The sequence below is a fragment of the Coturnix japonica genome, chromosome 3 (genome assembly GCF_001577835.2).
Source record: "Coturnix japonica isolate 7356 chromosome 3, Coturnix japonica 2.1, whole genome shotgun sequence".
Taxonomy (NCBI): Eukaryota; Metazoa; Chordata; class Aves; order Galliformes; family Phasianidae; genus Coturnix; species Coturnix japonica.
The window spans coordinates 70990048-71012948 of NC_029518.1; the positions used below are offsets into that span (position 1 = coordinate 70990048).

A 22901-nucleotide genomic window follows, 5' to 3' on the forward strand; every position below is an offset into this window, starting at 1 on the left:
AATGGCTGAAAAAAACCAATACAGAGTACATCTAAATTACCATTTTCAGGGCAGTTCTTCTGTAAAAATTGTGATTCATTAGAAATGTAGAATATTTATATGTTACTATCCTAAACTGTCTGAATCGTCATCAGAACGAACAAACAGGTAGCAAAAGCTCACATAACGTGCAAAATTGTATTGGCTTTCAACACAGTATAGGGTCTCTATCAACTCAAATGATTCTATGATTTATTTTTTGTATTTTGTCTCTTTTTCCTTAAAACAAAAGATGGTATTTAGTTGACTCTGTTAAAGTATTCCAGCTGATCAGATATAATCACAGTCAATTTTTCCAGCTAAAAATCTTAGCAATACACCAGCCAGGAAGATAAGCAGGATCCCAGTATTCCCATTCATGATAAATTAACACTATTTTATTTTGTTTCCATCATTAGCAAGCAGCCTGGAGAGATTTCTTGGCTCTCCAAGAGCTCCACTGCTGTCAGGGAGCTGCTGTGCTGTGATTTCTGGCCTTCTCCTGTCTGACAGAAAGGACTGCAGGAGCTGGGAACGGGGCCTTCTTTTTCAGGAGGGCAGATCGATGGCTTTAGAAGACAGCTATGTTATGTCAGCTTCCTCCTCCTCTCCTGCAAGCACAGCTGTGTAACATAAAATAGAAGAAAGCACTTGGCATCCAAAGAGAGGATGGGGTTTTGTTTGGTAAAGTACCAAGGGAAACTGAGAAGGAGGTCTGACTTCTCTGGTTTGCCATTATTGGTCTTTGCCAACTTGGCACTTTCCAGAGGAAGACTTAAATTTGTCTGGGAAAGAAACAAGCTAACTCTTGGACACTGCTGGGTGGAAGTGTCTCAGCCTGACACTTGGTGTTCCTGAAGCAATGCCTCAGAGGAACCATTATTTATTTATTTATTTTTAAATGCAGGAGAAGAGAGCAGATGATCTCAGCTCTGAGCAAGTAATAAAAATGACTAAAAATGACAAAACTGTATGGTCTAAACATTAAGTGGGCTTAGAACAAGATGTCCTGTATTCCTGATGATTGAAGGAAAATGCCATAATCAAAAGCACACAACAAACATTTTTTTCTTTAGTCCTATAGACGTGCTTTTTAACTGTTCAGATGGACTTCCTGGCTTCAAAATATTTGCTTGATTTTTATCAAGGGTTACATTTTCTTTTGTTTTTTAATTATTTATTTATGAAAACTAGATGTTCCTACATAAAAACTGCTGATCCAAACCAAGCTTACAACACCAAATAATGTCTTTTAAGGACAGGTTTACATACTCCCAGGTTTTTTACTGCTGCTATTATTTTAACTTCTTTGCTACCTGACACTTAGAGGTTTTGTGTGCCTACAATACGAAAACCTGTTTTGACCATCTCCTTGAGCTTAGCATAGAAGTTAAAGCTTTAAACTTGTCTTTGCTTGTGGGAAAGGAAGCTTGTGAATAGCAGAAGCACCTCACGCAAGGGAACTGAATGTTGAGGGGAAACAACCAATGCACAGTTGGCCAAATGCTCTTGAAGGGCTCAAGTTCCTCTGAAGGAAAAATCAGTAGTGTGAACTGTACCCTCAAAAGAATTATTACAGAAGTTTTCAGATGCAGTGGGAGGGTTGGTGCCTCAAATAAGCTGATCTTATCCTTTGAGATCCCTTGGTTTCTCCGTACATGTTTGCAATTTGCTATTCTATTCTGACAACATCTATATGAGAAGTAAGGGCTTCTTACAATGTAGTAGTATGGTCACTGTAGCATTATCAGTTCTCAACAGCTGGAGAAGAACTGTTATCTCCAGTGCTTCAAGAGTGAGTCCATTCTTAATTTTCAGTGTCTGGAACCATTCAGAATGCTTCTTTTTGGGCTATCCTGTTTTTTCTTCCTGAAAGAGATTATAACAACAATATTTTGTAGTATTTTGATTGTGCCACTCATGATGCCCAATCAGTAGAATCAACTGATTGATCGATTGTATTTTATTTAGTGTTAGAGTGAAGATATTCCCACCTACATCTTATTTTCATAAAGACCAAGTACAGAAAACAGCAGTTCCACTGAATATTTCCTCACTAGGCCAAGTATCTGTATCTTAGCTGAAAGAGACTGTGAAATTATATGAAAAGTATGCCTAATACCTTGTAGTTCTTTGTGGACTAATAAAAGATAACCATTTATTTCTTCAGGAACAGCGTCTGTTGCGGTTGCAGGTCTTCTTGCAGCTCTGCGTATCACTAAGAACAGGTTATCGGATCACACAGTGTTGTTCCAGGGAGCTGGAGAGGTATGTGATTGTAGACAGTAGGAGTGCTACTTTGAAAATGTTTCTTAATATTTATTTAAGTTATAATGCATCCAATTTGCAAGAAGACAAAATAGGTAGAATTATCACTGAGGCCTGATAAAAGTCACTGCTTAATTCAAAGCTAAACTTATCTTTTCTGATCATGTAGTCAGGCCTCATATTTTTCACAAGAAATTTTTAGGAACATTCATTTTTTGACATTAGAATTCACAGACAAATGTTTTGGGGTTCTATTATTAGTATTGTCAGTGTTTCTGTACTGCAAAGAGGCTATGGCAGATATGCTCCCAGCCATGTGAGCTCATTCTTAATAAAAATACATATTTCTTAACTGTTAAGTAGAAAAAGGGAATCTGACTCAGTTGATTCTCAGTGAAACTGAAAAATAAAGAACAAGAATCAGAAACAACACCACTAATATATGTGAGTTGGTAATCAAAAAATACTGTGTGGTTTGCTGGCTCATTTCATTACCTGCTTTTCAATCTATTCCTATATTTGATCTGTTGGCTGAAATATAAAATCCATTAAGAATGATACGTTTCAGCAAAATATTGATAAGTGATTCTTTTCTTGCCACTGCATTCACTGGGAGCACGGCCAAGTCTAGAGTTACAAAACACATGAACAGTAGGTAAAAGGAGAGATTACCTTCTTGATGGACATTTCAACGAAAGATAAGGAACAAAAATCCTTTTAGGACTGCATTTTACTTTCTGGTAGAATGTGGTTTCCTTTGGTTTAAATTACAAAGAAAAACAAAACTTTATGAACAACAACAACAAAAAAAAAACCTACAAAGAATATTTAATATATATTTTTATATGATTATATGGAACAAGTGTTAGTTTTAACATTTAAATTAAAGTTTATTATCCACACTTCAGTTGCCACCCTAAGATGTATCCGTACTTTTCAATATGGTTTCTAGTTACTGAGGATTGGTATCCATTCATTATTGTTTTATTGTTAAATAAAATGAGGTGACTTATTTAAAACAATGGATAGAGGAAACAAGTCAGTACTGGATTTATGTCATTTCTGGTTTCATATAGTTCTTTTATTTTTCCTACAGGCTGCACTGGGGATAGCAAACCTAATTGTTATGGCTATGGAAAAAGAAGGGATGTGTAAAGATGCAGCTGTCAAAAGGATATGGATGGTTGACTCAAAGGGCTTGATAGTGAAGGTAATATGACTTTCTTATTCCTTTAAATGTTATGATAGTTAATAGCAGTCCGTTGATAAAGGCAAAAACATATTTTTTATAACAGGAACTACAGCAGTTCTTCTCTCTTGACATAACAAACACATTTTCTTTTCTAAAGTGCATTACAAAAGTAACAGGCTCCAATTTTACGTCAAGGGAAGGTTGATTATGCCTTGAGATCCTGCACCATTTCTGTTTGGGATGAGAATTTATCAGCAGTTCATTAAAAAAAATGGTGTAAGGAAATAAGTGTTCAACTTGTGGATTTAATATTTCCCATGTTAACGCCGCTATTAATTGTTAGTGAAGTCTTGTATGAAGATGTTTGTATATGTGCTATTAGGAAAGCATTCAAAGATTTGGTTTAAATGAAAGAAAATATTTTCAAAGAGAATGTTTTCTGGGTGTTGCAGACATGTCACCCGTCTTTGGGAATGGAGATATATTGCTTTGAATAGCACAGCGATAGGGATCATACTGCAGATGTTGTGGTCTGCAGTGCTATCAACACTGGTCAGGATCTGAAATTGCTGAGGGACTGCATCAGTTACCCTTACTTCATTCCTTCTGTGTGCCAAAATAAGGAAACATGTATTCCATGTGCCAGAATAAAGAAACTGGGTATGTTTTAAAAGGTGGTTATGCATTTAATGGTTTGTGAGCTACTTAAAAGAAATGTATGAAAGGCTCATTGGCTCTGCTTTTTAACCTTACTTTTTGGCATTTTTTAGCATTGTTTGTGGCCATCTTTGTTGGCGCTGTACAACGTTGTTGTGTTCTTTAGTTGTCTAATATTTAGGATATTTTGTAATTCACATGCATTTGCATAAGGAGCATGCATTCAGCACTGTGTATGTGAGTTAGTATATTAAACAGTATCACAACACCTTTCATTTGTCTTACTACAGTAAGATCATAGACATCAAGATGTAAAAACACTGTAGAAGCCATCTTGGGCATTTTTTGCTAGGCAGCATAAAAATTATCTGATTAGGTACAGAAGAAAACTTTAACTTGCTACAGTTTAAGATACAGATGTTCTTCTGTTTGTTTCAGGCTTTTTAAACAGAAGTTTTTAATGCTTTTGGTTTTCATCTAATATGCATAACATGTTATGGTCCAGTCACAGATCTGGTGTCTGTGTCCAGACTCAGTGAAGGGCTGTGCAACTACTGTAGCTGATGAAACTTAGAGGTTGCCTAAGACCAATAATGCTTTGCTCAATTTCCTCCACTGTAGTGACTGGGACTATAGATACAAAAATAATACAACTGGAGGTGTTATGGAAGTTTACTGTCATGGGTAGAAATTTAAGAGCTTCACTGCCCCAAAGCAGTAAACGTGGCCTTGTAGCATGGCTATGCTGCTGAGGTTGTTAAGCAACCTTTCTTCCCTCCTGCTTCTCTTATACCTCTCACTTCTGCTGCTAATTTGATAGTCAGCCTAGAAGCCAGATTGTTGCTCTTGGTACTCACAACTCATTCCTTTCACAGTTTCTAGTTTTTTAGTGCTTCAGTGACCGTATTCTTTCCTCAACACCTTCTAGCTTCAGTGCTCTCAAGCAGGGCCAAAACTAATCACTCCCTTACACAGTTCGTAAGTTCCCTTCTTTTGCCTGCTCTTTCTGGTGGGGCTTTACTTGGGTTTTATCCAAAGAGCAGTCCACTGAATTTCATGTCCTGCCTGAATTATATTTGTGAACTGTTCATGACAGCCAGACATAATAGTTGTCTGAGATAGATTAGGGCTGACCACTACTTGGCTTGCCAGGGAATTTGGGACCAGATGTTGATTCAAGCAGCGGGAGCCAACAGTGCACATTTCGAGTCCATGCTTGTTGTCCTGGAAGACATGTAGGCAGTGGCCACCAAACCTGGCAGAGTTGGAGGGTCTTGAGAAGGGGTGGCCACTTGCAGCTGTGGTATATTTTGTGGCAGAGCCAGCTGGAACTAGAAGTTAGTGACACTAAAGTGCCAAGCCTGAGCTGAGTGTGAGGAAACTTGTCGATGGTCAAGAGCTCTGCAAATCCTGCCCTGGCTTTCTTCTGTAGCTAGATATCCTAGATAAAAATAAAAATAAAATAAAAATAAATATCTTAGGCCCCTTGAAGCTGGTGATTTAACTGCCAGGAAGTCATATTTACAGTAAGTAAATATTTAAGTTCTTCCTGGTACCGTTTTTCTGGTCTGAGAAGGAATGCCATGCTTTACATACACTTAGGAGATTACTCTGGCTTTAGCTGATTGAGGAGAAGTGTTGCAAGAGACAAGAGACTTTCCAAACTCTTAGAAATGAGATAAGAGAACAGGAACATTTTTGAGAAGGCTGGACAATAGGAAGGATTCTATTCCCAGAAACCTTTTCATTATTGCTAACAGAAGATTTATCAAACCACAGAATAGCTCACCCATTAAACAACTTTTGCTTAATCTGAACTGACTCTAGTTTCTTACAGCTATCAAGAAAACCTGTACAGTGAGAGTCCCTTAAGATTTGCCTTATCAAAAACTACCTGATTAAAAGTAATGTCCGGGAAACCAGGAGGCCCTTTCAGTCCCAGAAATATTCTGATCTCTTACTTTAACAGTATGAAGAATAACATAATCACTAAAGACTCAGCAATTATTTTGTCCAAGCAAATTATTTTTTACATCTATTTCTGTTCTGTCCTTTGATCACTGATTTTGCAATGCATGGTTATAGATTTAATCACTGTTTCTCCTTTCATCTGCTTTGAATAGAATTTCAACAAGTATAAACCAAAGAAAAATAACCTTGGGACTGTTGTTGACCTCACTGTGAACATCTTCCATCTTTTCTCCCTCCACCAGCCCTAAAAGATGCCACGAAGTCACTTATTAGGCTTTTGCAGCTGATTTTTCCTTTGTGGGTTTTTAATTGTTCAAGTACAGCTGTGTTTTCATTCGTTTGTGTTTTATGCTTTTCTTTTTCCCTTGGGAGCAGTTTTTTTTCATTAAACTGAGTTTGATGACCAGCTTTTCTGCTATGTTGTGGTGAAAGAGCTGGTGGTGAAGGTTGCGTTTATTATACTGTCTACAGTTTTGCTCTCTGATTCATTCTGAATACCTTACAATGCTTGTATTCTAGAGGGCATGTTTTGTTTATGCTATTTATTTATTTATTAACCTGCTCATGTTGGGGCTTTTGCACTCTTGTGTACTTGGAGATTACATCAAGTAGTTGGGATTTGTCTTTAACTCTGAATTTTGTCACAGGGACTGACTGACATATGTATACTGAACTACAATAACATCAGTATGTATTGTCTCCCACATTCCTTTTCTTTCCTATTGTTGTTTTTCTTCTGTTAATGACACTACACATAAACGTTATATGTTCTGAATGCATTTTACCTTCTTTAAAGCTGCCATAATGTTATGCTTAGTTACATTAGTGACCAAATCTTCACCCATATACTTCAAAGACAGTGCGTTCATTCATCTCAAGTAGCTGAGAAGAGGCAAAAGCTTAAGAAGAGTTTGAGGGAGTTGATCCCATCAACAACAAACAAAGATTATGCTCAGTGTGTATTTTAGTTATGTCCTGCAAAACCTTCCTGCAGGGTAGTTCTTGAGCTGCCTAGAGAGACTGTGCAAGTAATAAGGAAGTTATAATATTTAAAGGGAGTGTACCTATGCTGCAAAATATAAAACAATCCTTTTGTGACTTTTACCTGTAATTTGACAGATTGTTTGTATGCCATGTAATTTCCAGCGTAAAAATGAAATTCCATAATGTGGGGATAAATGTCATCCTTCATTTTAAAGAATATATCAACATGGAGTATATTGATCTCAGCAGTTTTTTGCTCCATATTTTCTACTTCAGCACATCAACACTTCTGTCTAATTGAGTACTTTGTATTTCAAATGTCTATCAGATACGTGATTTCATCCCCTGCAAGACTACTGGGCAATCTGGATGAAGTCCAGACCGAGTGGCAAGCTCAGTGTCCCAAAATACTGAGCTCTGTAAGAGGAGGATAGCAACTGACAACAAAATGTTACCTTTTTCTGTGGTCTTAATTATTTAAATTGGAAATACAGAAGTAATCCCATTGTTAATCCTCTAAAACATTTTCAGAGGAGCATAAACTCCTTTCATAGTTCCCCTTTTCCTACTCAGTTTTGAATATCTCTGGCAATCTTATTTGGTAATATTACTCATGACCAGTTAATTGTCAGTGGGAACAATCATCTCTAAAATTCATGGCTTAAACAAGATTTGATTCATACATAATTCAGTCTTGGCTTAGAGAACAGTGGAAAAGAAGGGAGAATAATTGAGACTGACAGAATTACAGTGCCATCTAGGCGTGGCTGCTCTCCCAACAAACATGGCAACTCCTAATAGGAGAGCAATTTAGTGCTCAGAATCAACTACTTGAATCCAGCTCTGTCTGACTCTTACTGACTTTAATATGCTTCTAATCAATTTTATGAATTATTGCCTAAAAAACAAACAAAAAAAAACCAAAAACACCTTTGAATTTCAACCTAGGTTTTAAAACCATTTGACAATGGGTTTAATATTCTATATGTTGTTAAATGGTATATCTCCTTTTTCTTTGAACTTTTAGTAATCTCTGCATTCCTTTTTATCAACAGCCAATTGTTATGACTCTTTTACTCCTGTCCTTCATCAGATCTTTTATATCTGATTGCAACTGCCCCCTACTTTTTTGAGCCAAAAAACTCTTGCGTCTTAACAAAGATGCAATGTCTGGTGTATCTCCAAGTGTCATAGACACTTAAAGCAGTTTCTGCCTTATTTTACTCATGTATTGCCTCAGTGGAGTACTCTGTGTTTGCTTTTTCTGTTATTCTCATGACTGGGGAAATAGTCTGTGCAGTTTCATCTTGAATTTATCTTGTTTTATATGAAGTATAAATTTTGTAGAAGGAAAATGCATTAATTTGTCTTTGAGTGCTTATGAATCATTATACTTGTGACTCATACGTGAAAAGTAATCTATGAAAGCAGCCGAAGAGAAGGCAAAAAGGCTGGTTGGTGGAGTGTATTCAATTAATGCCCACATTATTTTCTTAAAAAGTGATGCCACCAAATATTTGGATGTTTAATTTGTTGCCACGCAGCTATTCCCTCTTTGACACCATATGCATTGGATGTTCAGATGACATGATTACCTAATCTGGATGGTTTATGATTTCTTATGTTCTGAAATTGCAGTGAAGGATCCTTTTGCCCCATTTTATTTCTGTTGTTCTGCAGGCTTCCAACTTGCTCTACTTCTCAGATCTTCTCGAAATAATTGTCTTAGTAAGCTTTGTCCTGCCTGTTATTCTTGTATGCTTATGTATGGAAAGTGTATTTTGTATGCTTGGAAGGACTTCCATCTTCTGACAGTGTGTTTTTAAGTTGACACAAGAATTGTAGTTCTTACCTAAATCTTACATTTTACTGCTAACAATTATGACATTATCTGGTCAAAATGTGGCAGCTTGCTCTTGTATTTTTTTGTTCTATTTGTTGGTTGCTTTTGCTTCCTCTATCAAAAGAATTGGTATCAAATTATGGTAATCATGTGTTCAGGTCTTTTGTTTCTAAATGAGGTAACGCAGGAGTGCGTGTCGCCTGCAAGTCCTTGATCTTCAGTGATATGCTTCTTTTATTTTAATTTTATTTGCTAAGTTTGCTAATTGATATTAACCTTGAGTTCTGTGTACATAGGGCATCCCATAGTTGCTGCCTACAGACATGGAGCTGAAGTCGTGTAAAGATTATCTCCCAACAGAGGGTTGTTTCACCCTTTCTCCCATGACTCTTAACTGCATTTCTCCACCCCCTTTTTTCTTGATGCTTTAATTACTGTTTTGCTTAGAACTCTGCAATAAAGAATTCATTTAAGAAAGAAAACCAAACCAAACAAAGCATTTTTCCAGTTGGAAATGCTGTGCTTTTCCACTTTGCTTTCTTTTTTTTTTTTAGGGGGTCTGCAGTTCTCATGTTCTTTTGTGGTTCTCATGTCTTAAGCATTCAGGAACCTTAGATGAATTTATTAATTTATCTGAGTGCTGATCTCTGTTCCCTTGTTTAAATAAGCTGCAGTTGACACAGCCAAATGGAGGCAAGTATTTATATAAATAGATTTGTGCCTCCCTGGTTGAGAGATGGGACCAGTGCCAGTGCAGCGTCTAATGTGGGACAGAGCAGTCATCAGGGTGCTCTGGCTTGTTCTCTTCTGCCTCCGAGATGATGGAAATAGTGAGTCTTGGAGAGCTTCCAGCCGTGCCACTTGCCTGCCTTACGTAAAGCTGCTCTGCTCTTCTGCACTGGTACACAGGGCTACCCCTGAGGGACCAGCTCAAACAGGCCATGGCATTAGATTTCTAATTGGTAGCATTTATGAGATTTGCCTCTTCATTTTTTCAGTGTCCCATATATATTTCTGCTGTGCAGCCTGGGCTCCTGTTTTTACAGCTGTTTTCTATGAGTTTTCTCAGGGTTTTTGATGGGTCAGTTTTGTTTATTATCTCACCCTCCATGTGATTCTATGGTACGATGATATGAGCAATTTTCTCTGGAAACTGTGATGTATGTTTGCATGAAATCTGATCCTGGGATATCCTTTCCTTATGATGTGCATCAGCTATTGTAACCAACTTAAACAATAAAATAAAACCAATAAGAAACACCCTAAAGCTGCAAATTGCTTACAGTTCAAATCCAACATGCAAGCAGTTTTTCATAGAACTGCTACCTATTCAGTTATGTTACTTCACTGTGCTCTTTGGATTCAAAATCCCGGTGCACAAATCACCATGTATTACTATTTTTAGTGATGATATCTAATATCAGTGACTCTTTCTTACTCATTAGAAAGTATAGATATTTTAGGTTTACCAAGATCTTTCGTTCATATTGTCATCATCAGAGAATGCTGCTATTGTTTCTTTATCTCTGTACTTTGACTGCTGAATTAACACAGTCTACATTGTAACTCATTTGCTAATAAAGAATTTAGCTCATATTACTTTCCATCTGAGATACTACAGTAGCTTCAAATATAGCAACCTGTCTGTTTTGAGGTGTTTTTGTGCTCTTTTGTTCAAATCCAAAACATCCCATTTGTTTCTTGGTACTAAATGATACTGTGGTAGAAGCAATATTTTTCTCCTCTGAAGTAATTTCTGATATTTTCATTGATTCTTTGGACTGAGGTTTCATTAATTGTCTGAGAATAATTCCCTTCACCTTCAGCAGTCTAGAGAAAATGCATTGTATTGTTTCTCAGTACATTCTCAGGCAGGCTGAGAATGCATTAAAGATACTGTGGTTGTCTTCATAGTATTACAGTATTTAGTCTGGGGCTTTTTATTCAAGCAAATTTTGTATGATGCACAAGGAAAATTACCTATTCTATACAAGTTAATGAAATACCATGAGAGTATGTACCATTCAGAAAGACTTCCGTAATGAAAAGTAGTTGTCTTTCTTTCCTTTTCTTCTATGTATTTATTTTTATTTAACTTCCTGGGATGCTGAATACGTTTAGGAGACTAAAGCAAGGAGAATATATGACCTCTTTTCTAACTTTACCTTCTTCCTTCTGTTAAAGAGTTTGTGTCTTCCAATCTGAATAACTACCCAGCTATCATGAAGGGTTTGTTGGTTTGGCTGTGGATTTCAGCGTGAAAGTCTTTCTGCTTTTATTTGGAGACTGTTATCTGATGCAGGAAATGTGCTTGATATAAATCACAGAAAACAAGTTAAGATAATTTAAGATTATTACTGTCTGTTGCGGATGAGTCTTCAAAGCTCTGTTTGAACAGTGGTGAAAAAACATCCTTTGATAGGACAATCCCTGCTAAAATTCCTCCCCTGTTTGGCAGTATTTAAGTCCTGCAGTAAAACATGAGAATATATTCAGACTCAGCATGCTAAAAGAGATGTGTCTTTAGATCCCTGATTTTCTGAGCACTTTTCATTGAGTGAGTGCATTTTTAATGCTAAATGAGCAAGACAGTGGACTCAAAAAGCAAATACGTATGTTAACAAAGATGTTTCTACTTAAGAGTACTGGGGCTTCATACAGAGGCCCAGAGCTCACTGGAACTCTTTCTTAGTGTTAGAATCTATTTTGCCTATTGGAAGAAGTACCAGTGAGCTACATGCCATGTTAATGTTAGGGTTATGCCAGGAGGCAGGCTTGGGGCTTCTGGAAGACCATTGATTCCTATGCTGACAGATCTGTTTGCATTGCATCCCTCCTGATTCAGGAGTGAGAGTGCAGAAAATGGCAGGAAGCCAAAATGGGCATCTCTGAGTTTTGGCTCTATCCTTTTCTATCTTCTGTCTGTAGAATCTCAGGGAATTCCTGTTATTTTTCCCTGTGTTTGGGTGGGGGGCACTTTGTAGGCCTCTACTAAGTGGACCTGCATCTCCCTAGTCTGAGGTCAAGCACTCAGAATTGTTCCTTCCTTCCTGTATGTTTCTTCCTTTGTGCAAGGCTTCCCTGTTGGCAGGGCACTAAAGGATGCTTGCAGTGCTTTTCCCAAGCTCCATATTTTTGCTGAACTTAGAATTTATACTCCCCAGATTGGCAAATTCTTGTCTAAACCCCTGTTTTCTAAATCATCAGTGTTTTGGAACCAAATTTCTGAGTAAGTTATTAGGGAGGCATAGTGTAGCTCCATTAGGATCACTGAATTAACAACTAAAAATATTTCTTCAAATCTACTATAATACAGACACACACACACACACACATATATAAAAGTATATGTGTATATTTATATATATATATATAAAACTCTAACCCTAGATTTCTCCTACAAACAGTTTCCAAGCAAAAATCCCTGTGTACACAGCCTTTGTTATTTTTGCTAAGCCACAGAATTGAGTATTTCATTTTTAGTTAATATGCTAAACAAATATTTACTTGGAGATGTGATTCATTCTGACTAATGGGATCAAACTAATTGAGGTCAAAGCCAAATGAACTTTAACTTATAATCTTTCTTTTTTTTTCTTTTTCCCTAGAATGGTAGAAATTGAATATGTGAAATTTAGATAGGGTAGAAGTGATAGCCAACAGCTTGTGAAGGGATGCAGTGGATCACATCCAGTTTACTTTCTGAGTACCCCCCTGTAGCTAAGTTATTGAGATGATCATGAGTGTCAGCAGGAAATGGGGTCTGGATTCATTGGTGTTATGTCAGTAAGGATGTGGACAGTTCTTCCATGATCTTGGATTTAAAATGCTGGATTTCCTCCTTGATAGCCAACCAAACATAAGATTACACTAAGAAAAGAGTGCCAATGTATTTCTCCACAAGTAAGTCAGCCTCTGGCCTCTTAGCTGTTATTGGTGGTGGAAAAACAGAGGGTTTCATTTCCCCACCAATCTGCATGCTCCCATGATCAGAGCTGCAAACCTGTAGACCCTGAGAGTCTGGGGCAGGCTGAGGAGTGGACCAGCCTGTGTCATAGCAATTAGAGATTTATTTTATATTGGGTAACCTCAGTGGGACTGAATTCAAAGGCCAGATTGAAAACGGGCTTTCCCAACAGCTGCCTGATAAGTCATCAAGAAACAGGTCAAAGGGGCAGAAGAGGATGAGATTTTTCCACAACACCCATTCAAACCCAGTCATACTCCCATTGCAAATGTTAGGGGTGATTCCTGTTTTGAAATGGATGCATCTAAGACATGCGTGCATAGACTGTGGTGACATCTGCTGGAGTACTGGGAAATGGCAGATGGGGAAGAGATTGAAGCACAAACATGCTTGAAGTTGTTAATATTGCAGGAGTCTCTCAAGGCTGAGAAGTTTACATATTACCCACAAAAGAAACTAAGTGCCTTTATGATGGGATTTATCTGGTAATACTTCCAAGAGAACCCTTAAGACCTGTACATACACACACAGATATAAGCCTCTTAATTAGAAAACTGTATTTATAATTTTTTTAATAGAAAACTATAAAAAAATAAGGACCTGAGGAGTATGAATCTCTGGAAATTCATTGTCATCAGGGATGAGTCAAGAGGAGCTGGCATCCTGAGGCAGAACAGCAGACCACATAACAGACGTACCCTGTTTCCTGTGGTACCATCTGGAAACTTTTCTTACAGTGGAACATAAAAATTTGCCTTCCCTTTGGTGTACCAGTTCCTGTGGCTGCTGTTCAAAGAGCAGCAGAGGAACTCCAGCACTGCCACACTGCATTGTCTAATGTGCACTAACAGCTTGTTCATTCTTGTTAAAATTAAGCAAAGAATGTCATTTTTTAAATGACTTGAACCCAATAGAATGTGCAATACTAAGCTGAGTTAAAATAAAATAGTCAAAATAAAATAGTCAGCTTCACAGGCCTCGGTGGAATCACAGAATGAATTCTATTCCGAAACTTCAGCATGGTTTTAGTGATCTTTCTGGGATTAAAGAAACTTTTTGTATTATTGGTAGGATAAGGCTTGGCTATGGAGATAAGGATACGCATCTGTTCCAGCTATTTATATATAGGTACTATGGTTAGGCAGCGGTTGGACTTGATGATCTTTGAGGTCTTTTCCAATGTGAGTAATTCTATGATTCTGTGATTTTGTCAAAATTATTTCACATCCTATTTTCCTCCTGTACTTCCCTAGATGTCTTTATCATCTTCTACCTGCTTAAAGGGTAAGGTATTTGAGGGTCTGGCACTGCCTCTGGGATGTGAGTTTGAAAGTGCCCACACAGTGGTGGGACTGGAGGAGACATAAATGCTTTAGACAGTTTCGGCTATTCTGCTGTGTGTGTATAGACAAAGTTCCACGCATTTAGGCAGTGAACGTAATGTTTACAAATGTGGTACCCTTCATGCCCCCATTCCATATCGCTTACACTGAGCTTTGAACCTGTCAATGTGCTGTCCTGTAAAGCCCTTTTTCATGCATCTGTCACGGAAACCTTGTGGGGCACCAAAGGAAATTGCCAGTGTAGATCATGTGAAGTTTGTTTCACAGCTAAGTTAATTTTGTTAATTAAAAAACAGTGCATGGAGCAGATGGTTAGAATATTTTTTATCTTTAAGAATGAATGACTGAAATACAAAGACTCATGAAGTAAAATAGTCTCCCTTACACTTTCCCCTGCATTGTGTCTCTATTTTTAGGCAAGAACAAACCTGAAAAAAGCTTCCTATCCTGGCACTTTCATGTTGTTTGATGTATAACAAAGAGTTTGAGCAAATGTTAGCAAGTATGACAACTTTAAAAATGTTTCAAAGAAGAAATTAGTATTTCATTGTTAATTCAGTTGTTTCCTAGAGCTTTTATGACTATAAAGTAAAACTATTGAATCTAATTCATCTGTTTCTTCAAATTGTCCTGAGCTACCCTAAGTGTGTTAGCTGTAAACAGTGTAACGTATTCCAATATGGTATTTGTTGACAGATGCAAAAGCAGTATTGAAGATAGGACGAGTTTAACCAGATACTTCGTAAACTGATTATTCCAGGATATTAGGTTCCAGAAAGTTTATAATAAATATCTTTTTCTTTTTCCCTTGCTCAGGGGCGTGCCTCAGTAACAGAAGAGAAAAGTCGTTTTGCACATGAACATGCTGAAATGAGAAATCTAGAAGATATTGTTAAAGATATAAAACCATCCGTGCTAATAGGTAATTTCTTTGACTTTAAAGCAATGACCTTATTCTTTGTTTGGGAAAAAAAACCCGCACAGAGATGTGGCTTTGTCTGAAGACAAGATCATGTTCCTCTGAACAGAGTTTACCTTTGTGGTTTTTTAAAAAACACCAGGAACATAATGGGCTCTATTAAGCAACTGAACAAATATCAGTTATCCAAGCATGTAACACAGCTCTCACTCCAAACCATCAGTTTTAAGGGGAAAATAATCCAAGTTGTTTTAAACATCTAATAGAGAAGCTTATCACCTTCCTAAATTACTTCTGATCTAATGAGGACAATGTAATACAAATGACCTCAAACTTAGGCTGAGAAAGCAGAGTTAAACAAATGCAAAGCTGCACAATTATGAGACAGTTGCATGGGAATATTCTTTATTCTTTTCCTTTGCATGTAGGTCCTTAACCATCAGTCCTTTGTAAAGACCAAAACACAGGTTTTACAAAGGCTTTTGCTTTTGTATGAGTTGCGGGGTTTTGATCTCAGAGAAGAATTATTCAACTGTCTGCACTTTGGTTGTGGTATTTCAGTGACACTTTCAGGAATGAACAGCAAATACTCATGAACTGTTAATCCGTAAAACTTGTACAGTTATCTGCCTAGTAAAATCATTTATGAGATGCTAGAAAATCTGAAATGCCACCGTGAGAATTATGCTACGTTTTGACTATGCCTAGAACAGATTGCCCTTATACAATAAAATCTGCTTTTTGATATCGATCGTAAATGAGGTAAAGAAATTTGGCTTGGGTTTGTATATTCTCCTTGTGCAGACACCAAACTGACCTTTAGAATAGGCAGTGTTGGGATGCACCTTTAGGCATAAGTTATGAGAAGTTACAGTCTGAACCAGGAGACCCAAGCTGCAGACTTCCATCTCCTGGCCTGCATTTTGGATCCTTTCCTACTCCCTCACCTGAGCATTTTTTCCTGCTTTGGAAACTCAGAATGCTGTGTGGAAAACAGAGCACAGGTGTCAGAGCTCTGAGCAAGGAAGAGGCCACCTTCTCTACAGCCTACTTGAGAGGTTTTCCTGAGAATATGGAGAAATAAAAGGTCACTCCAAAGACTGTTAGATGAATGGTTTCCCATGGAAAGCGTGACAATCAGAAACCTGACCTTTGGATTCCCAGCTCTTGTAGGTTAGGCAGAAATACAGGTTTTCTTTGTATCCCAAAAACATGATTTTCTTCCCCCCCCCCCCCCCCTCATTTTTTGAGGATCTGAGATCCGAGATAGCATACAGTAGCTACACGTCTACACTGCAGCAGAATCCAGCTTAAATTAGATGCTTTCATACTGCAAGGCTGGCACTTGGTCCTTCTGGAAAGCATTTATAAGTGTGGACAGGGGAAAGAAAACCATTACTTTCAATCTCTGGTAGGATGGAAAGTGTTGTATTTTAAAAGATCATTGCTGTCAGGGAAGCCTCAGACTTGTAACTGCAATTATCTGACAGCTGAGGCTGGAGATGACAGCATGACCAGCTGTAGGAAACAGAAGCTGTAGTTCATCCTCTTCTTGTCACACAAAAAAACAGAAGACTGATACACTTGGAGCAGTCATGAGACTTAACAGAAAGAGATACACCTGTCTACTCTGTAAAGTGAGAAGTCCACCAAAAGGCTCAGAGCCGTATAGACCCTCTCTTACATTGGAGATAACACTTAAGTTTCACCATTGCAAAATCTTGTATACAAAGCTTTGTTTTTTTAACTACATGTGTTAAGAAAAAGGTTGAGCTACATTTTAGAAATGAAGGTACGCAGTAAAAGAAACACCGTTCTTACAAGTGTGGCAGGTGTTACTTATCTGGAACTAATTACCTTTTCTGCTTGTCGTATGTGTGTTTTTCTTCCTCAGGAGTCGCTGCAATTGGTGGTGCTTTTACTAAAGAAATTCTTCAGGATATGGCTGCTTTCAACAAAAATCCTATTATTTTTGCTCTCAGCAATCCTACCAGCAAAGCAGAGTGCACTGCTGAGCAATGCTACAAATATACAGAGGTAACCAAAGATTAATATCTGCCCAGTCTATGTAGTTTAAAGCAAACCTCAAATTTAAAATGGGGAAAAGGTAGAGGGTGTAATAACAGGTACTGATGATGTTTCTACCTGTCGCTAAGGTTTAATTGAATCAAGTGACCTTTTTTCCCCCCCACATTTTATCAAGACAGTGTCATTGAAGATAATACAAGCTTATACCCCCATACGTAGTTGAGTGTATGTATTTTATAGTGGTTTATGTTTGGATTTCTTTTTGAATACAGAACAGTTAGAATGACAGCTTCGGTGTTTAAAAGACAAATTTAGCATGGCCATTGCCCACTGAAACATACACAATTACAGTGCAGTGCAAGAATCAGGGAAATGGACTGCATGGAGGGCTGGCTATAATGGGTAACAGCATCTGGCAGGCAGAAAAAGGGATTTACTGCAGCATTTGATCTCTCACCAAAACATACAGTAAGCAGGCCAGGAAAATATTGCATGACACCAAACTAAACAGAATTATCTTCTGAAGAGCTGAATAGCAAATATGGTATATTTTAAAATGCACACTTTCAATTCTCTAAAATAGGCATGGATATTTCTGATACAAAGTGCCTCTGAAGTTTTTAACATGACATTTATCACCTCAGTAGTGCTAGCATAAATAAAGGCCAGCTTCTCTTCCCGCCTCAGTTTACTACTTAAATACTAGGGTGTTTTTTCCTCAGCTGGGCAGGAGCTCAGGATCTTTGGTGCTGAGCCACTGAGATATCACTGCTTCCCTCAGTGCTCTGAAACTGATTGGTACCAAGCCTTGTACTCCAATTGTCTTGTGCTAAGCTATTAGCAACATAAGCCTTGCCTCTATGTCTGGCCACCCCATGTGTTTCTGCCACTCTCTGATGGCAATGCCAGAGCAGGCCCCATGCAGCCTCCCTCCTGGTCAGCAAGGAGGGTGCCTGCAGAACACCACACTCAGGTTCGCTGTTACTGTGACAGTATTGTACCTTCCTCTCTTATATCTGTTGGTACCTATATTCTTCCCATGTGCCGTTCCTCTGGCATGGACACACAACATGAATAACTGGTGCTAACCTTTACCTCTTCCTCCTCTAAACTGTACAGACAGCTATCATTCCTAAACATGGCAGTACGTACTCTGTGACATATGATAGCCACAGACAATCACAAGTAATTTCTATGCAGTTGAATATTTCTCAGCCAAATTAACACTCTCCCAGAAGAAATATTAATTAGATTAAACCCAGCTTCCACAGGGGTCAGTATTTAAAAGAGTATATGAAATATGTGAACAGTGTATTCTCAAATAACATTATTCCTTTGGTTTCCACTTTAGGGACGTGGTATTTTTGCCAGTGGAAGTCCTTTTGATCCCGTCACTCTTCCAAATGGAAAAACTCTATATCCTGGGCAGGGTAACAATTCCTACGTGTTCCCTGGAGTTGCTCTCGGTGTTATTTCGTGCGGACTGAAACATATTGGCGAGGACGTGTTCCTCACAACTGCTGAGGTACTGTATTAAAACTTATTTACATTTCTTAACATACTAAATTGGTAGTAATAAAAAATTATACAGCAACAACTGAATATTATCTTTAAAATTGAGAAAATAGTGACTTTTTTCCCCCCTAAGATTTTATTTACAATGTATACCGTTTCTTTCTAACAAGGTGATAGTTGGTCCAAAGGACATCTGATGGAAGCTTCATGTTCTGTTAGAGTGGAAATGAGAGAGACCCTTTGGCATTGTACTGCCATGTGTGCCTATGTGCAGTTTACATATGTGTGCATACAGGTTTAATTTTAGACTTGTATTCTGATGTTGGTAGCTTTGGGTGACGTTTGTGGGTATTTTGTCCTGATCCTTAGAGTAGCTGTATGAGAAGCTGGAGAACACATCAGTAGTGGCTTACACAGATTAAGCCTAAAAGCAATGAAGTTAGAAATTATGGAACAACCAAAAAAAGAAAAAGTTGCACCACATAGCAAAAAAGGGAATGCCTGATGCAACTCTAAACGATATTGCATTCCAGTGTTCTTGCTCCTTGTGTTCACTTCATGGATTAAAGGGAAGAAAGTGGCCATTTACTATCACCCTGAGGCTATTTGTAAGCAACATGATTCTACCACCGATAATATGGGGTATGAAGCTTTCTTCAAGGGCAGACACTTTCAAGCTGCCACTGCTGGGTTGCTGATGTTTTGTTTGAAGGTGCACACTACAGCATCTTTTAAGAGGTTTGCCAGCAGTTCGCCCTCTATGAAAAAAACATTCACAATTTCCATCTTTAAAATTAGTAGAAGGCACAGACTGTCTCCACTAGCTTTAACCATCCTAAGAGGGCAATGATCCATCTCATAAGTCTTTGGATAATTATATCCTCCCTTTAAATCCTCCCCTGTAATTTCAGTTGGACACGGTGATCTTCACTTGCTGGTCTAAACTGCTGTGTTAAACAGTTGTCTCATTTCATTCTACATGTCGCTTTTGTTTGGGGTTTTCTACACTGGCACCAGGTTCAGTGAGTAACTATTTACAACACACCTGGCACTGAGAGAATTCACATTTGGTCTTCCTCACTGTGTGAGAAGCACTTTATTACTGGGGGTTCAGTGAGCTCAAGGCAGTTTACTGAACAAGGACAGACCTGGCAGATCAAAGGATCTTTGCCCAAAGAGTTATTACAGGTGTTAAGAACAGAAGTGCTGCTTAGGTCCTTAGCTATCATTACAGTACAAAGCGAAGGTACATTTTCTACCTGTTTATTTTGTTTTCCTCTAGATGTTTTCTGGTGAAAAGAAGGAAATCAAAATAGTCCCCTGTGTTTTTCAGAAGCTTTGTTAGTACTATACATTCAAAATGGAAGGGCTCTGCAAACATCATAGAGCCAAAAAGATGCTTTTTAATTAAAGGAACCTTCTCAGTTTGTAGTGGTAGCTCACTTGAAAAAGCATAAAATCCAAGCAGCCCAGGCTGCATGTCTGCTGCTGCTGCTTCCTGCTTTGCTGCATCTCCAGTTAAATCTGATAAAAGTCACAAATAGCTTATTGTAACTGCAACACTTTCAGTGCTCTTTTCTTCATGCCAAGTAAAACACAATGTAACTTTGATTTAGGTTTGATATAGCTAAGGTGCTGTAAAGCTGTAACATCTCTTAACTGTAGGCAACTTCTCTGGATGATGAGGGACATTTATTATTACCTATGCTATGTCTTACCTAACACAACAGAAGGGAAAGAGAATTATGAACCAACTGAATATTCCCGGCATGTATGATGTAGAAGTTACTCCTCTCGCTATAGAATATATGTGCTATAAAAGTCAAGGCACTCCTATTTGTTTTATAGCATTTGCCCAGTCTTGGCTGCCTTGCACTTTTTTCTGTTAAAAACTGTAATTAACTAAACTTTGAACAATGAAAAGCTGTCACACTGGGTTGGACCTAAGACCCAAAGAGCCCTGTACTTTTCTGTAAAGGGAATGAGAGCAGAAGCTGAGGAAGGGAGGGCAAATAAAGGGAAAGGACAGAGTGATCCCTATGCTACAAATGTCTTCTCAGCAATCCGTGCTGTACAGACTTTGTGAGTTGCAAGTTTTATCCCTGCGTGGCTTTCTCTCACAAACGAGACCAACCTCTTTTAAAACATTTGAGTATTCCAGCATCTTTTAGCAATTAGTATCACAATTTAATTATGAGCTCCATGGAAAAAGAAATTCCTTTCATGACTTCCTGCTGTCTGATGATTTGGGTTTCCTACAGCATGGTGAGAAATAATCACCTGCAGTTGTCTTATATTTTGCTGTATTCTCTTCCAGTTTTCCTTTCTCTTCTTTTGGGAGTCTGTCTGATTTCCCTGTACAAAACCCAACCTTCTGATCGCCATTGTTATTCTTTATACCATTCACGATTCTACCCTGTTCTTGCCTGAAGTAGCTAAATAAACATGCACAGTGATCTTGCATCCCAGATTTATTAATCCACAATAATTACATTTGCTTTGTTGCCTCTCATTTTCTTAATAATTCCAATCATTGATTCATCATTTTTTTCCCCATTGTCATTAACCTAGTGGTCTCAAAGAACGCTCTTTCAGAGACCATACAAAGAATGTGTCATTCACGTTGAAAATGTTTCCAATACTTTTTGCTTATATAGGAGAATATCAAAAGGAACAGCCATCTGTACAGGCTAAGCTTGCTAACCTTCCCACTTCAAGCATCACCTCCATGTTTTATGGCTTGCTTTCAATCAGCCCTATCACGATACAGAAATATTCTGCCCCTGACCTTTCTTTTCTGCGATGGGTTTCACTGTCAGCAACTTGCTTTCATCTTTTCTGCAGAACCTCACTGAACTGTGAACAGCAAAACTCTCTTTTAGTAAGCTTCTCCTTACACATTCACATGTATATCTTGTTTTACCAAAGGGCCGTGCACCATTTTTAGGTAACCCAGCTGCTGTTACGGAAAGCAAAAACTAGATCTTATGTTATTATAGCTCCCCCTAGAGGGGTGTTATGTCTGCTGTATTTGTCAATATCAGATTAAAAGGTAAACAGTCTTCCTTCATCCATTATACTGAACTGGGGCGTGCAACCACTTGCTCCACTTGTTCCAGTTTCACCTCCATATGGAAAATGCTGCTGCACTTAACAGGGTGTTGGGTATATTACGAAAAAAGAATGGGATCTCTTTGAACCTGCAGTTACCGTCGTGTTAGTCCTTTAATTCAAACATTTAATCTGCTGCTGTCACCAGGAGGAGCTGATGATAGCCAGGTATCTTTTCTGCTGCAGTATGTAAGCAGTGTGCGCAAGGCCCTGTCTCCCACATACACATCTCCCAGCTGTAGGAGCTACTTGGTGCTCTGTTACAAGTACACTGCCAGCTCCTTCTCTGAGGCACCCTTCTCACTTTCTGTTTGGGCCTTGTTATCAGAAGGACAGATTCCAAGGGCAAGCTTGATGTGCTAAACTGCAATTGAATATTGCAGTTTTTGATGTCTATTATATGTCTATTGATGTCTAGTATATGAGTTTTGTGCTTAGTTTACTCAGAAGTTATTTAGATTTATTCCTGGCTATCAGCTCCCTAGAAGGTACAAAGGTGGACAGCTAAAGAACTGAACCCATCAAGTCCACCAAAGAGATTCCAGAATAGAAGCAAGGTTGGTGAACTGACCCCAGCTGATTCTCAGGCTCAGCAAACCCAAGGCTGGATTATCTATTTGCTTCAGATCCTCAAGCTCCACATTTTAGTTAGAGACAAGAAGAATATCATTAGAACCAAAAGCATCTTCAAGATCTTTTGCTTCTTAAAAGTTATCTTTAGTAGTAATAGAGGAAATTCATGAAAAAAGACCATGTGTGCAGTCTCTCTTCACTCTGCTGAGAATGCCCTCACACTGCATGGTAATAGGTTTTTCATGGGGCCAATGAGGAAATGGTCAAATTTTCTTCAGCTTGCCCTGCTTTCCTGACCTATTCATTGCTGGAGACAACTGCAAAACAATTCCAGTCGTGGTGAAAGGTCCAAGCAATAATATCCAGGCTGTGGAGGAGATGCTTGGATGTGTATCAGAACTTCTAGGAACTAGAGGGAATGGTTTCAAGCTACAGCAGGGGAGATTCAGGCTGGACATTAGGAGGTATTACTTCTCATAAAGGGTGGTCAGGCACTGGAATGCACTGCCCAG

General features: G+C 38.3%; 1 protein-coding gene across 1 annotated transcript in view; it reads left to right on the forward strand.

The window, feature by feature from the left end:
• Positions 1-22901, forward strand: part of ME1 (malic enzyme 1) — a 143151-nt gene that overhangs the window by 117476 nt on the left and 2774 nt on the right. Inside the window, exons 9-13 of the mRNA XM_015858973.2 lie at positions 2189-2286; positions 3383-3496; positions 15060-15165; positions 17057-17199; positions 18542-18715. Coding sequence (XP_015714459.1) covers positions 2189-2286; positions 3383-3496; positions 15060-15165; positions 17057-17199; positions 18542-18715 — 635 coding nt within the window. The remainder of the gene's footprint in view (positions 1-2188; positions 2287-3382; positions 3497-15059; positions 15166-17056; positions 17200-18541; positions 18716-22901) is intronic.